Source organism: Musa acuminata, chromosome BXJ2-4 (assembly GCF_036884655.1).
Source record: "Musa acuminata AAA Group cultivar baxijiao chromosome BXJ2-4, Cavendish_Baxijiao_AAA, whole genome shotgun sequence".
In the NCBI taxonomy this organism is placed as follows: Eukaryota; Viridiplantae; Streptophyta; class Magnoliopsida; order Zingiberales; family Musaceae; genus Musa; species Musa acuminata.
Window position 1 is genome coordinate 31,608,946 of NC_088341.1, and position 16,055 is coordinate 31,625,000.

General features: G+C 43.9%; 5 protein-coding genes across 5 annotated transcripts; 2 read left to right on the top strand and 3 right to left on the bottom strand.

The window, feature by feature from the left end:
- Positions 1 to 3,888: 3,888 nt before the first annotated feature.
- On the top strand, positions 3,889 to 5,066 carry LOC103976085 (cyclin-P4-1). The gene is made up of 2 exons (XM_065102200.1): positions 3,889 to 4,390; positions 4,489 to 5,066. Exons 1-2 carry the CDS (start codon positions 3,987 to 3,989, stop codon positions 4,757 to 4,759), a joined length of 675 nt encoding a protein of 224 aa, XP_064958272.1. The 5' UTR covers positions 3,889 to 3,986; the 3' UTR covers positions 4,760 to 5,066.
- Positions 5,067 to 5,319: 253 nt separating this feature from the next.
- LOC135609111 (glycine-rich cell wall structural protein 2-like) lies at positions 5,320 to 6,246 on the bottom strand. Its single transcript, XM_065102201.1, has one exon. It carries the CDS (start codon positions 6,215 to 6,217, stop codon positions 5,417 to 5,419), a length of 801 nt encoding a protein of 266 aa, XP_064958273.1. The 5' UTR covers positions 6,218 to 6,246; the 3' UTR covers positions 5,320 to 5,416.
- Positions 6,247 to 7,084: 838 nt separating this feature from the next.
- LOC135610303 (oleosin 16 kDa-like) lies at positions 7,085 to 8,017 on the bottom strand. Its single transcript, XM_065104666.1, has one exon. It carries the CDS (start codon positions 7,658 to 7,660, stop codon positions 7,235 to 7,237), a length of 426 nt encoding a protein of 141 aa, XP_064960738.1. The 5' UTR covers positions 7,661 to 8,017; the 3' UTR covers positions 7,085 to 7,234.
- Positions 8,018 to 8,393: 376 nt separating this feature from the next.
- LOC135610302 (pathogenesis-related genes transcriptional activator PTI5-like) lies at positions 8,394 to 9,307 on the bottom strand. Its single transcript, XM_065104664.1, has one exon. It carries the CDS (start codon positions 9,259 to 9,261, stop codon positions 8,551 to 8,553), a length of 711 nt encoding a protein of 236 aa, XP_064960736.1. The 5' UTR covers positions 9,262 to 9,307; the 3' UTR covers positions 8,394 to 8,550.
- Positions 9,308 to 14,184: 4,877 nt separating this feature from the next.
- Positions 14,185 to 15,250, top strand: LOC135610301 (ethylene-responsive transcription factor ERF105-like). Its single transcript, XM_065104663.1, has one exon. It carries the CDS (start codon positions 14,263 to 14,265, stop codon positions 15,043 to 15,045), a length of 783 nt encoding a protein of 260 aa, XP_064960735.1. The 5' UTR covers positions 14,185 to 14,262; the 3' UTR covers positions 15,046 to 15,250.
- The last annotated feature ends 805 nt before the right edge of the window (positions 15,251 to 16,055 follow it).

The window sequence follows — 16,055 nt, forward strand, 5'->3', positions numbered from 1 at the left end:
TGGATTAATGGTGTTGTGGTAAGAAGTGCAAGATATTGCCGGACTGATGAGTTTCTTTCAATCCATGTATAATTGAGAGGGTTAAAAGGAGGAGGGGTTTTAGGACCTGACACTCTGTTCAAAGCATTACAGGAAGAACCACAGGATGAAGAAGCTGCTTGTTGTTGGTAGGGTCGACTAATCATCTGATGTCTGTCCGAAGGAAGAGAAGAAGGATTTAGTAATATTGAATGAGATGGAGACTCTGAAAGGAAGAGCTGCAATGTGGGATTTGGTGGAGGAAGAGGCTGGCTATCTTGTAGGAGCTGCAACCTGAGGAAGCCTGACAGAATGCACTGTGAAGAGTAGCTTGGAAGAATGAGTCACATGGAAATAATAATGCTGTCATACTGTTTCTCTCTCCAGCTTTTATAAATATTTAGGAGGAGATTTGTCTTCCTCTGCAAGGTTTTGGATGACTTCAGTGTCCAATTAAGCATAGACAAGTATAGCTACATTACAGGACAAGAAAACTGAAGTGACAGCCACACAAAGTACAGACCACCACATTTTGACTTCTGCTGCTGCAGATTTTACTCCATACAAGAAAACTAAAAGAAAAACTTGATAGATTTAGACATGACTTGATAAATTTATTAAATTGTAGCCAGGGAGAGAAGAAATCGATAAAAAAGAAATATTCATCAGATTACTAATCAAAAGTATATTAAAAATTAATATAATATTTAATATAATATAATAAAATTTATTTATATTTATAAAAAAAATAAAATTTTAATATATAAGATTAATTACAAGACCTTAGGTTATCCTTTCTAAAGGACGAACCCTTTACACTCTCTCACTTCAAGTTATCTTATGATTTAATATTTTTTCTCTTAATTAAAAAAAATCTTAAACATAACTCTTATACATTCTTTCTCTTACCAAAAAGATAAATTTATTGTAGGAACAAATTCTAATTCACTGATGAATTTCAATTTAATGAACTCTATCAACTAATTTGAACATGATTATAATTTCTAAAAATTTTTACCAACTCTAATAATCTCCATGGTGAATATTCGTTCACTTCGTGCCTTCTAAAAAATTAAACTATTGACTTAAAGAATTCCCTATAGCTAAATGGTCCAATATTTGATTCCAGTAAATATGATAATGCATCATATATAGTTGAAATTGAATTAACATCACTATTTAATTTTGGAGAGAAATATCTATATTACCGTCTCACTACCAATAGGATTTTTTTCTTATAATTTTCTATATCATGAATATCACCTTTGGTTTTTGTATTATGAACAAAACTCAAGTTGTAGATATCACATACAACTTATTTTCTTTCCTTTGAAGTCTATATTGTATTGCCTTTCAGATGATATAATTCTTGAGACAATCTTGAGTAACTTTTAAGACTCCACCTCTGGGCTTATAGGCATAGCCCTAAATATATAAAAGTCTCAAAAAAATTAGACTCTTTCACGTCTTTGTAATATAAGTTATATATTTCGAAGTATGCATCACTCTATTAATCATTTTGACCTTTATTTTACCAATACCATAGTCATCATCAAAATTTAATTTACGAGTCATCTTGTCATTTTGTGAATCAAAATAATTTTTTTGAAAGCAAGCATGAGTAATATAAGGAGAATCTAAAAACCAATACTTTTGGAAAGATTTATCGTTACCTTTGAGGATTTTAAATATATCTGTATCACCATGCATCACAAGCGAGTACTCACCTGCCTCTTCTTTCTATTTCTTTTTAAATAATTTTGTTTAATATATTTATACTCTTCACATTTATATTACTGAACATCATTTAAAGACTAGATTCTTGATCTAGACCTATGATATCCACCCCTATTAGAAATTTCTCATTATTGAACCTCATCCTAAGTAGCTAATGCCCCACGATCAATATTATCATATTTATCCTTTTTCTAATAGCATGAGATACTAAGGTTTCTTCAATTTATTCTAAATTTGCTTTGTCATTTTTACACAATATCATATCTACAAAGTTGTGATGTGAAAAAAGCAACAATGACTTACCTTTTTGCATCAATTTTCTTCGGTTGATCTAATATATTTTTTGAATATATTAAGATATATAACTAAGTCTCAGCATTCCTCTATCTTCGATCTATATAATTTTTACTTTAGATATAACTTGTTAATTAAGCTTTTAGTAGATAAAACTTTTTAAACTTATCTCAAATAATCATGATGGAGTCATCATTTATAATATTATTAATATTATCAATGATACAAAGATAAATAATACTCATGCCCTTTGTCTCCATCTTCTGTTAATCTTCATCACTTATTTTTTTTGTTTGCTTACTCATCCTTTTAATATCCTTGTTAGGTCTTTTGAACGAGAAGATCCTTCACCTTCTGTCATGAGGTAAAATTATTTTTTTAAATTAAATTTTTTATAATAAAATTAATAAAATAACTGATGATATCCTTATTAAATATCCTTATTAAAATTAATAAAATTATTTTGTTGGGGGAGAAAGAGATAAATCAAAGACCAAAAGAGAAATCCACTAGAGATCAACAATCAAAAGCAAAAATCTGAAGCAAGATTTAATATGATTCAACAAGTTTCATTTATATTCATAAAGTTTAATATATGATATTAATTACAACTATCCTTATACATTCTCCTACATAAACCTAAAATTTTTTTCTTTAAATTCTCTTTAAAAATCTTAGAAATCTCTGTCATGAGCACCCAAAATGCCTTGACTCTCTCTCACCGAAACCGGTATATTTATAGGAACAAACCTTAAATTATTAAAATATTTTAATTTAATTAAAATTCTCAACTAATTTAAATATAATTAAGACTTCTAAAATTATAGCTTATACAAACTTAATATAGCTTACTCTACATATAGAAACAGATAATGCAAAAGGTTTTAAAAAAGACACCATATGATTTGTTAAAGTAAGATATCTATTGATCTTACTATTACTACTTTATCTTTCTACAAATTGGCATAACAGCAAAAGACAGGGCCAACTCATCCTTACAAGGCTAGCCTACTGTGTCATACCAGCCTTGACATCATAATGTTGTGACCCTATTAATTCTACAGTTATTCCACAGGAATTGATTGCTGTTGGCTTCTGTCAAGCAGATCAAATTCAAAGCCTATAATTAATTATGTTTACTTTAGAGTTTATGTGAACATCCTAAGTGGTCATCACTGTTAACCATGCCAATTTAGTCTTCTTTTCAAAAAAGAAGTGACTCAAATATTGGCACTTGATATCTTCATATATTGAATTTGATGGGTGTCTGAAATTATTGTAAGACTTGGTTAATTACAGTGCCAAGATAGAGGGTTTAGGAAGAAACCCATGGCATTGAAGAAGGGTATCCCACCAATATAAAACATGCAATGTGCATGCATCTGCAACTTGTGCATTGCCAGCTGAGGTGGAGGCAGATGACAGATTGACCATTGTGCTGTAACCTGCTGTCCTGTAGCTCAACCCTAAATTTCCAAACCTATCCATTCCCTGTTGATTTGATGTGACAGGGAGCACCTTTTCCTATCTTTCTTGGCTAATGAGAAAACTGGGGAAAGGGAAACGAAGCCAGGAGATCAACCACCTCTGTTGTAGTCATTTACTTGGAACCTTCTCTCCAATGTGTTTCATGTTGGCTGATTCTGATTTCATTTGCCATTAGTGGTGAAGTTGAACCTATCAAAGACTTTAAGATGCCTTCATTTGCTAGATTTACTTTTTAGATCAAGCAAAAAGATACATTGTTGTAAATGACTTCCAAGTCGTTGTCTGTCTGTCCATCATAAATCCATGGGTGATAACACTTGATTCTTACTGCAGAGGCTGTTTCCATGGTGAGTTGACAAGGCTAGCAAATCCAATGCATCAACCATGGTGTGATGGATTCATAATCCAAATAAGATTCTCTCTCTCTCTCTCTCTCTATCTCTCGATATATGTATATTAGATTGGGCCTCTGTCTCCAATTACCAGCTCTTGAGAGAGACGGTCCAATGGCGGGGATGGTGGAGGAGAACCATGCAGTGCCGGGAGTGGTCTCCGTCCTCTCCACCATCCTCGAAAGGCTCGCGGAGCGCAACGACGCCGTCCGCGGCCACCCTGTGGCACCGCACCACCGCGCCTCGGCCTTCCACGGGTTGACGAAGCCGTCCATCTCGGTGCGCAGCTACCTCGAGCGCATCTTCCGGTACGCCGGCTGCAGCCTCTCGTGCTACGTCGCCGCTTACATATACCTCGACCGCTTCCTACGGCGCCACCCTGCCGTCTCCCTCCACTCGCTCAACGTCCACCGCTTCCTCATCACCAGCGTCCTCGCCGCCGTCAAATTCGTGGATGACATGTAAGCAACGGAAGTGGTGTCGTCTCATTTTCTTTCTTGTAGGAGCTGTAGATCCACTCTCTCTCTCTCTCTCTCTCTCAATATATATGTGTGTGCAGACACTACAACAACGCATACTTTGCAAAGGTGGGGGGTATCAACTTGGTGGAGATGAACTACTTAGAAGTCGATTTCTTATTCGGCATAGGCTTCGAGCTTAACATAACTCCGGTCATGTTCACCTCTTACTGCTCCATTCTTCAGAGGGAAATGTACTTGGAACCACCTCCATCTCCCCCAAGGCTTCACAGCTGTTCGACAGAGGAAGACCCCAGCAGCGGCTGCCAGCAGAAGCAAGTAGCAGTTCATTTGGTCTTTTCTGGCACATAGTTGAGCACGAATCAGTGGGTCAAACAAATGATACCACTCCTCCTTCACTTCTTCTCTCCCTGTATTCCAACCGCCTGTACATAATTTTCTTTTCGGATGTAGAACGATTCAGTAATTAAGCTGCCAATTTAGATTCATGGTTGGCATCCATGATGTGTTCTTCAGGTCCATGTTAGATTGTGCCATCCACTATCTAAAAGGGTAATAGTTGTGAGATTCGGGATGGAGCTATCGTCTCTTCCATATGGAGGAAAGAACTAAACTATGCGGAGATAGTTATTACAACAATTGCTATTTTGTATGTGAAGATATCAGCTTTCTCCCACAAGAGCTGTGTATCAAAAGTTAGAAGCTGGCCATGTGAGCCTCCTCCATCATGTCTTCCCCACATGGCATTATATATATATATATATATATATATATATATATATATATATATATATATATATATATATATATATATATATATATATATATATATATATATATATTCTTATCTCATTATTATTGGAAAGACTATGGTTCTGTGGCTCAGAAGTCCAAATCAAAAACGATGGTGGTAAGGTGTAAGAAGTTGTTCTCATATAGTTTTCTGTGAGGAGGCATATGTGAATCTAAATTAGATCATCTGATTGGGATACATACTTTTACACGTCCTTAACAGCAGTTGTAATCCCAGTACTGCGGCGGCCGTCCACCACGGAAGCTCCATCCACCACCACCACCTGAATCAAAGCCACCACCCGGTCCTCCATAGCCACCACCACTTGCACCGAAGCCATCACCCAGTCCTCCATAGCCACCAGCACCGAAGCCACCATGCGGTCCTCCATAGCCACCACCACCTTCACCGAAGCCACCATGCCATCCTCCATAGCCACCACCACCACCACCACCTTCACCGAAGCCACCATGCCATCCTCCATAGCCACCACCACCTTCACCGAAGCCACCATGCGATCCTCCATAGCCGCCACCACCACCACCTGCACCGAAGCCACCACCCGATCCTCCATAGCCGGCACCACCACCACCTGCACCGAAGCCACCACCCGATCCTCCGTACCCAACCCCATACCCATAATTTCCTCTCTCCGGTTCGCTGCCGCTGCTGCCGGTACCGAATCCATAACCCGACGACGATCCCGATCCAGTTCCATACCCGAATCCGAAGCCCTTCCCGTTGCCGGTTGGAGTTTGGCTATAGCCCGAGCCATAGCCCCACCCTTCCCTGGGGCTTGACCCCCACGCCCAACCGTAGTCCCAGCTGCCACCGGGGCCGGAGCCATGGCCAGAGCCGCTGCTGCCATCATGTGCACCTCCACCACCACCACCGGGTTGGTCTTCGCTGGTTGCACCTCCCGTCCTGTCAGCGAAAGAGTGAGCAGACCATGGCAAGGCAAGCAACAAGAAAAGAAAGATGGTCGTCATTTGAAGCTGCTGCTCCTGGACTTGCATGTAGATTTCCTTGCTAATGTTGTTTCCTTTAATGTGTGGGGTATTTATAAGTGGATGTGTGAATCATATGACACTTCGGAGCCCTGAGATATTGCGTCGAAAAGTTGTGGGCGGGCTTTCGAATCGTCAACCTCCCACCACCGCCACCTTATCAGGTCGGAGACGATGTTCCCAGCGTGATGTTTCTAATGCTACTTTACTTGGATGACCAGACTTGCCCTTAAAGGTGATGGTGTCTTGGTGCTGTGGCGGTGCTTAAAAGCTTGCACGTTGTAATAGACAATCCTTGTTTGACTCTCGTCACTCGTCGACGTCGACATCCACTTCCCTCTGTCACCGTGTGCATTTAAATCCTCAAGCTTCGACGAAATTGACATCTGCAACCTTCGCCCAACATGATTCAGGACTCATCTCTTTACCTACGAAGAACTTGTGATACAGCAAATATTACTGAAATATGTGTAGATTTATGTCAGAGGGTGTGAGCAGTCTCCAAGAAAGGAGGAGCCGAGCATCTCGCTGATTTCCACTGCGTGCGGAACGCTTGTGACCAGCCCCGACGCTCGCATGCACCCTCGGCTTTCTTCGCATTTGCTTGCAGTCGACACGTTACGCCTATGCCTCAACAACTGGCAGCCATGCCGAAGAAAGATGTCTCCTGCAAAGCAGTCTCTTCGATCGATCGATCGATGGTCCATTGCGCCACAACACGCCATGCCGGGGGAGAAGAGACAAGTGCATGCATGAGATGCCGGTTGTCAACGTATTTGTCGCACGTTGGTAACATCATCAATGGGTTATGTTCCAGACACGACAGGTTGCAGATCCATTAATTTATTACAAATGGAGGTTGCCAAGACACGATAATTTACCTTAGAAACAAGCAACGGTAGCATTTAACAGACGAAATAGAGCCATTACATGAGAAAAAAGGGAGACACGAACTGCAGGTAGAAGGGTTTTAGGGTTGGCATCGTTGTTCACGTCCATTATTACAGATGGGAGAGCATGTTGTGATCACTGGGTGGCCTGGTCGATGCGCTGCTGCGCCGACTCCTTAATGTCGCGAGCCTTGGAGGCGAGGCGTTGCCGGGCCTGGTCGAGCTGGTCGGCTCCCGGCGGGTGCTTCCCCGTCAGGTACTTGTACATCCACGACAGCACCGAGAGGGCCGCCAGGCCGAAGCCCCCGGAGGTGAGAAAGCCGGTGGCAACCAGGAAGACGGCGATCGCTGCGGGGACGAGCACCGGGCTGAAGATGACCAGCAGCGGCGTCGCCACCGTCAGGCCGATGACGGTCACCGCCAGCGTCAGCCCGGACAGAACCAGCATCGACCCTCCCGCCATCGCTGCCGTCACCGCCTTCACCACCGTATGCGACATCGGCTGCTGCTGCTGCTGCATCTGCATCTGCTGCGGCGGCCGGTCTCTGATATACTCTGCCATCTCAAGCGATCAAGAGGAGATGATAACCTTCAGTTTGCTTCTTCAGTTTGCTTCTGTGAGAGGATGAGGGCGAGAACAGGGGTTAATATAGTGGGGAGCGTACGTGACGCGTGCCCGGGATTCCTGATGAGAGCTGGTGTGCATGGGGCAAGGGGGTGACGCGTGGGCGGCAGCGTTGGCTTACATGGAGCGATACAAGCGAGGCGAGCCAAAGGTCGAAGATGATGGTGGGTACGCGGCCGAGGTCTCGCCTTGATCTGCTACGGGTTGAGCTCGGTGTTGTTGATTGAGCTTAGCGAATGATGGGCTCAACAGGCTCTCGAGAAGCGGTCTAAACTGGGCCAAATTGGGCTTTGACATTAGAAAAAGTCTTCGAGCAGCATCTAAGACCATGCACGCGCCGTAGATTCTGGAATCTATCCTGCACTTGGAAAGTCAACGAAGCTATGAGGTCACAAGATCTCACGCTTAGTCTTCCGCCGACTCTTCTTCCTCGTGTGCCTGAAGTGGTAATCTTCAGAAACTAACAGTTCGATGGCTTGGGACCATGTCTATCTTGTTTGACCAAGGTAGTATACTCATGCTAAGTTGTTCCACACCATCCAAGTTGCTAACTCGATGCATGTCTATCTTCTGTTTCCCCATTTTATTGGGTTTTAGGACAAAGAACAATCTTAACAGGTAGCTTAGATCTCATTTGGAACAACCAATGTTATGAAACAATCCAATCGAATTAGTTCAAGATTTGCACATCTTTCGTTTAGATTTACTCTTATTGATTATATCCTCCGCACACACACACAAATCCTCCGCTCTTACATACATTTTTTCCTATTCGAGACAGTAACAGTACTGCTTCTTCCACTATCTTTCTTACTGCCATTCTTCTTTCAACTCACGAAGACATGGGAGACGAGGCTCAGTTGTCCGACCGGACCAATCGAGCGAATTCCGATTCCGTTCACGAATTGCAAACCGGCCTGCGACTGAACTGATTCCGACACCGAGCCTTCTGTGAAGGAGACCGAGGGCGGGAGAGAAGACGATGTGATGGCCGCCTCCGTCTCTTTCTTCCTCCTCTTGGGCGAGGCCTTCTCTGAAGGAGACCGAGAGGAGGAGGAGGAGGATAGTGATGAAGAAGGTGAAGCAGGCTCCGGCGCAGACCGCTTCGACGGCGCCGCCACCGCTGGGGACATCGGTTCCGAGGTCTCCTCCGACCCGATCTGTAACGGGAAATTGAGCAGAGCGCGGGAGCCGCGCATCCGGTAGGCGGCGCGGTCGTAGGCGAGAGCGGCGTCCACCGCGGTGTCGAACGTCCCCAGCCACACCCTGGCCCCGTTCTTGGCCGGGTCGCGTATCTCCGCCGCGAACTTCCCCCAGGGCCGCCGCCTGACTCCCCGGTAATGCCTCTCCTCCGCCGGTAAGGGCTCGACAGACGAGGGCGTCCATCCGTCGTTCCGCTGATCGTCGAATCTGGAGCTCCGGTGGCGGGTCGGCAAGCGAGGTAAGCTGGCCGCAGAAGAGCTGAGCTCGTCGGGGTCGTCGAGGAGGTAGCGGCGGACGTACTCGAGGAGGGCAACGTCGGTCTCGGGGATGCACATCTGGGCGGGAGTGTAGGATCGAAGAGTGACTGCGAGTTGGGAGGCGAGACGGCGATCGAAGGCGGCTTTTAAGGGTGGGGAGAAGGGAGAACGCCCTGTGCTTCTTTGAAGCTTCCTTCTCGTGTTTGGCACGTGCGTGATATACCAAATTGGAGCTAATTTATTTAATATTTCTTGTTGTATTGCTCATATAAATCCACACGCAATACTCTATTTTTATCCTTTCGTAAGTAAATACACTCTTATTTTTTGGATTTTTATTAGGTAAATAATATAGAATTACATTAATAATTCCTTGCTTTATCCCATTTCTTACTGGAATCTATCTGCTCCAAAAATAATGCAAAATCACAAATTTCCAGAGAATTAAAAATGAGCCTCAGATGATAGAAGAGATGTCAACATGAGTAATGAGTGTAAAGAAGATTATCTAATAAACTCTGAACAATCCTCTCTCCACTGAGTTTGTCACAGTGTAGTTTATTATGGTGGGGCCTATGGTTGACTTTGAAAGGACAAGATTGTCGTTAGAGGGGAGGGGTTGGTGGACCAAGGAAAGGTTCCGTTGACTGGTCTTGCGCATATATGACTTTGACCATTGACCTCACTTCCCTTCTTGCTTGTGGTAGTTTCCTCGTTGTTTCCTTGTTCGATCACGAGGCGAGACCACAATGTTTGGATAAAGAAGCCGCAAGATTTGCTTAAAAGAAGAGAGAGAGAGAGAGATGTGAGGATGTCTGTGGGATACCCTATGTGACCCCACATGACATGGATGAGGTTGCGGGGAACGGTCAACTTGTTTGACTCCATTATTGTCCCACCTTGGAGACCATCTCGGTGGAACGCTGGGGTGCTCAAATGCATTGCATCGGACAAGAGGGTTCATCTCGTATGAGACGACATCTTTGGCATTGTCTCGGTCGACCCAAACAAAAACAAATAAGAGACTATATTCGTACTCTTTCTACCACCGCACAAACTGATGGCTCCCATGCACTCCATTCAAACACCTTCTGCCCTCAGTTTCCTTCCTGATTTCCTTGGTGTTAGAAATCAGAAGACAGAAATCTTAGTATTTTGATAGAGCTCGTAGAATCAAACGTCGAGATCGAATAATATAACATTATTATGTTTGATATCGTTGATTTTGTAGGAGATATATGGTAAGAAAACCCGTATAATGCAAAGTTGGTTCGAAGTAGTTGACTAAGAAACTGAGGTTTCCATCCCAAAATTGCATGCATCGCCACTTCACAAGCTCAAAGAACCAATGGATGAGTGGGATGCGATGAAGAAACAGCATGAACTTGAGAGATGAGACGATCCTTAACCCCATAATTGACCTATGAGTGAAAACTCTAACCAAAGACTTCCATTTCATAACTCGAATCAAACTTCACGATAAGACTGTTTCTGGCCACAACTGTGAACCCTTGAGAGAGAAAGAGAGAGAGAGAGAGAGAGAGAGAGACGGCAAACTCTTGTCAGCTTCCTCTTGTAGGGATATCGATTCTGAGATACAATGCTATCTCACCTCTCTATCCATTGCCGGCTAGGTTTTGTTCTCATCTAGAAGGCAGATGAACTGAGAAACCGAACAAATACGCATCATCTTCTTCATAGACTCAGCTGACAAGTTCTTCTGCGAAAGACTTGGTTGGGTTAGGTAGCATGCATCAAGACAAACTCCACCTCCTTGTTTGTTCTTGAGCCAAGTCAAGAGTGCTTAAAGATTCTTTGAACTGATGCACCTCTAAGCAGCAGATAAACGCCATGTTTTGTGGCCATGGCGTTTATCCATAAGAATTAGGTTATCCTTTATTCTAATAATACTTACCAATCTCACCTGTGCAGTGAAACTTACCATCACTTCCGATTACTACTGCGGAGCACAATAAATAGGACCAAAACAATCATTTAATTCTTATAATTTTTATGGTGCATTGTTATTCGTTAGATTCACCCAATCTCATATAATTCCACATGGCATCCATGTTAATATTTGAGTGTTGGTTAATTGTATAGTATTTGGATTGCCTCACTCTAATCAAACAAAACTTCATGGCACACTATGAGGCTTAATCATCCTATACTTAGGGGTAATTACATATTACCTAATATAATTAATTACGATTAATATTTCGATACTTATATTTTAAAATGTAGTATTGAGATCCTTATACTTACGAAAGTAAAATATTTAACCTTAATTTTTCTCACATTCATCAATAAAAAAATCAATATAAAATGACATAAATGAAAAGAATAAAAAAATAATTTTATTATCTATTAATTTTATATAAATCCCTCAATCGTAGCGTCCTATGGAGAGAGCTTGTTTTGTCCTATGGAGAGAGCTTGGGACATGACGATGGGGTTCCTCTGCCACTGCAATGTACAATCCTTGATCTCGATGCATTCAAATGCTACAATCTGTGCTATTCTGAAGTGATCGCCTACGAAAATGGAGAGGTTGCAATAGCAACACTAGCGCAGTTACGAGCTCTTCCTTCGAACCGTAAAGCAAAGGCTGCTTCTTGCCTCCTCCGCTCCCTCCCACCTTCCTCCTCCTCCTCCTCCTGTTGACCTGTTTGCGGGCTCCTCCTCCTTAACTTAGTCTAATTTGTTGGCATTCGAGTTTGGGGTCGGACAATAAGTCATCCTCCTCAATGCAAGACCAGCTGTAGGAGCTAGAGCGGTAGCTACTCTTGGACGAGGAGGATGCGCACATCAGGCTTGGCCATGACCACCGTCGAGTGGAGTGGTGCGATGCAGCAACTCACATCACCGTCGATGCCTCCGCACAACAATTGTGGTGGCAGCGGCTATCTTAGGGTCCGACAACAAGTCATCCTCCACGATGTAGGACGAGGAGGAGGAGGATGCAATCAGTGCGTCATGCTCGACTATGACCACCATCGAGTAGAGCGACACGATGAGCTTTTAATGTGCTTTTGTATTCGCTAATAGCCTTACCATTTGACTATTCTCCACAACGTATCGTATAATTTAGCACTATATTTGGCATTCTGACCGATGAGCTCATCATTGTCATTTCACAATAAGATTTGTTTAAGGGACTGCAATAGATTATAAAAAGATAAAGTCACTTTCAATTACACTTGAATAATTCAATGTATAGATATGAGTCTTTGCAATTAAACCGATTAGATAAACACAAATATATCCATGAGATCGACAACTTTGATGCCTCTAAAATGATTGATGGGGAGGAATAGCTTAAAATGACTTATTTATAATGACTTATCTATCATTCCTTGGCATATTGAAAGGGTCCAGACTTACTTTTCTCTTCATAAAGAATAGGAAAATGTATTGTTTTTAACATCATCTTCTTAACATGTGATTCTCTCCTAGAAAATAAATAATATGTATATTTCTATATATACATAAGAATATAAATATTTAACTATATACGTATTCATCATCAACCGTAGATGTCACAGAATGAAAGCTTAAACGAGCAATAAATCTATCTGTCTTACAACTGCATGTTCTACCGATGTCAGATTTTTCGTGCATTGACCAGATTAGTCGACATAAAAGGAAGAGATCGAATAAGAATATATCTGTTGCTGTCAACAACGAAGCCGTGGCCTCGGGGCCAACACGACTGGGTTCGGATCCGAATGATTGAGGATCTTCCTGAGCAACCCTTGAGACCGACCGACTGCGGTGGTACGATCACGACGGGACGACTGTTTCCTCTGGAAGGGAACTCCTCCTCTGGGCACGCGGTGGGAGGCGCTCCGTCTTTGTCCCTGCACACAGGTCGGGTTGGGAGGCTCGACCCGACCCCTCCGACGATCCAGTCAGTTGATAGTCACAGGGGGCTTTTGTCTTATTTCTCTCTCTCTCCCTCAGTTTCCTCGGAGCGTGAGGTTTTATAGTAAAGGTTACCGTTGCCTGATGTGCCCGCTTGCAAGGACCAGGATCGTACTCTTGGTAACGTCTGACAGCGGTGTTACCGTGGCGTGAAGGGCCGAACCTGAGCAGGATGTTAATGTGCCTCGGTCAACATTCCGATCTGTTCGACCATATATTGTCAGGTCAACCGAGACACGGGACGTCATCTGGGACGGTTGACGTCAAATCGCGTCCCATCGTCATTATTGTCTTCATCAATATCATGAGCTCACCTGAGTCGTGGATAATCCAACGGTGGTGATGCAGCCAACCGCAGCGATGAGCGACCAAGAACGAGTCAACCCATCATCATTGTCAACTCTGCGACTGCCAACAGTGCGAAGTTAAGGAGACGGAAGCTTTGACCGGATTTTCAACTCCTTTGCAATTCAATGCTCTCTGGTATTCTCTTTGGACCATTCCATGGCAGCGAATTCGTTGACCATAACGGAACATTTGAGTTCATCTAACTCCGATTTATCTCATCGCGAATATGTCATTCCCGTGAAGAATGGCATGCTGTAACGAGTTTGACTTTTGGGTTTGCATCGAAGACCTTTTGAAATCATGTAAGGCAGTTGAGGACTGCATGCGCTTTACGAATAGCGTATGTGACCGACACACAATTATGAGGGCCGAGCTCGGCCACAAAGCACAGCTAGCATCGCTGTGGATGCCGTGTTAGCCGACCGCACCGCACCGGAGCCGACCTCATCCGTCGTCGATGTGGGATGCGTTGCACCGCGCCACGGCCTCGCACTTCTGCGGAAGGGATGTGGCACACGTGCGCCGCCGGGTGGTGAGCCGAGTCGGGGATGCGGACGGGTTCCGCCCTTACCGTAACTAGTCGTTTTGGCTGTCGCTTTCCTGGCTTCAATACGACAGCGGCAAGGGAAAAAGAAACGATCATGCACCGAGCTGGAGGATACTGTCCTTCGTGGAAGCAGCGTCGCCTTTTCTTTGCGCCCTATAAATAAGGAGACCAAACTCGATTCCCCACACTCATCCATCCGTCGCGCTTTCCTTCTTGCGCCTCTATCGTGTTCTTCTCTTCGGTAGATTCGTTCTTGACTCATGGCGTCGGGGATCGGCGGCTTTGGCGATCCCACCCTCGACTTCATCCGCGAGCACCTCTTCGCCGACCTCCCCCCGACTCCCCCCTCCTCCGCCTTCTCCCTGCCGCCGCCCGTCGCCACCGGCTCCGGCTACTGCTTCCCCGAACCGGACGTGCCCATGATCAGCTTCGGCGCCGACTCGCCTCTTCTTTCCCCCGCCTCCGCCGACCGCCGGCCCTCCTTCACCGTTGCTCTCCCACCCGCTCCTCGGTTCGTCTGGACGGAGGCCTCGGCGAAGGAGATACGGCCCGCGGCGGGTCAGGGCGACGCCAGGCGGTACCGGGGCGTCCGGGAGCGGCCGTGGGGGAAGTTCGCGGCGGAGATCCGCGACCCCAACCGCCGGGGGTCGAGGGTCTGGCTCGGGACCTTCGACACGGCCGTGGATGCCGCTCGCGCCTACGACCGCGCCGCCTTCCAGATGCGCGGCCGCAAGGCCATCCTCAACTTCCCCAACGAGATCGGGTGCTCCGGCGACAGGGCCTCGCCCCCTCTGCCGGCGGCCTCGGGGAAGAGAAAGAGGGACGCGGAGGAGGTGGCGGAGGCGAGGAAGATCAAGAAGGAGGTGAGGTCTCCCGAATCCGAGGTCATCGACCCGGACCATCTGCCGTCAGGGTGCCCCTCGTCACCCTCGAGCTGGGACAGCTTGTGGGGCTTCGAGGAGGCGGACACGAAGGGCTTGTTCGACATGCCGCCGCTGTCTCCGCTTCCATCGCTGGGGTGCGCGCAGCTCCTAGTAAGCTGAGGCTCGAAATGGGCAACGGGGAAGAAGACAAAAAAAAGAGACCATATATATATATAATATAAGAATTGGATGTAAATATGAACATCTCATGGGATCATAACATGACATGTTATATGGTTTCATTAACTTGTGTACATCATCATCTACTACTGTAGATTGAAGGATCTCCGAATTGTTAACATCATTGAGTTCATTGTTCCCTTTACTACTTGGAACGGCAGGCTACAGTCACATCTCTCTAAGTTGCACTCATCAGCTTTGGATGTCTTACCTTTTACATACATTATTGAGACTATGTATTCATCTTAGGGAACTTTGTATGTCTTATTAAAGGGAAAAACTGAGGCTACCAAAAAGCTTACAAGCTTATATGGATTGGTGATGATATTTGTGGATCTATGAGATGCTTCAATAACCATATGTAGAATGAAGCAGTAAAAATGATACATTTTTGTTGAGATGGGTAATATCTTAGAATTTTTTAACTCATTATCACGTAGAAAGAATCATATTACATCTCATGAAATAAATATTTTATCTTTAGATTTTGATAGGAGCGAGAAAGAGATAAAAATATAAGAAATTAAACATAGAAGATAGAAGATAGAAATTGTAGAAGAAATTATATTTCTTATTGAGATGTTCTCCCTATTTATATATATAGATTAGGAGGAAGAATTTTCCTCAAACAGCAAAATTTTCTCATACAAAAATATATAAATATTTTATTTTTGAGTTTTTCAAAGTATTTAAAGAATATACTTTCTAAAAATTGAATAAAGATAACTTAAGGATTTATAATTGATATAAATTTAATTTTTTTTCATGAATATAGACGAAAATGATCGAACCATATTATCCATTTTCTCTTCCATCTCAAACGTTACCTTAGAACACAGTAACCTTTATAATCCTTCCATTAGAATCTGTCATCGCTGCAATGGAGAGCGACACTCAACACAGTCTAATCATCTCCGGGTTTGCGGAGCTATAGACGGGAAGCTCTCTTT

Bases quoted from the DNA above. Each gene is read 5' to 3' on its own strand.
- LOC135609111 (XM_065102201.1), bottom strand. From the start codon at position 6,217: ATGCAAGTCCAGGAGCAGCAGCTTCAAATGACGACCATCTTTCTTTTC.
- LOC135610301 (XM_065104663.1), top strand. From the start codon at position 14,263: ATGGCGTCGGGGATCGGCGGCTTTGGCGATCCCACCCTCGACTTCATC.
- LOC135610303 (XM_065104666.1), bottom strand. From the start codon at position 7,660: ATGGCAGAGTATATCAGAGACCGGCCGCCGCAGCAGATGCAGATGCAG.
- LOC135610302 (XM_065104664.1), bottom strand. From the start codon at position 9,261: ATGTGCATCCCCGAGACCGACGTTGCCCTCCTCGAGTACGTCCGCCGC.
- LOC103976085 (XM_065102200.1), top strand. From the start codon at position 3,987: ATGTATATTAGATTGGGCCTCTGTCTCCAATTACCAGCTCTTGAGAGA. The intron at 4,391-4,488 runs GTAAGCAACGGA...ATGTGTGTGCAG, and splicing joins GTCAAATTCGTGGATGACAT to ACACTACAACAACGCATACT.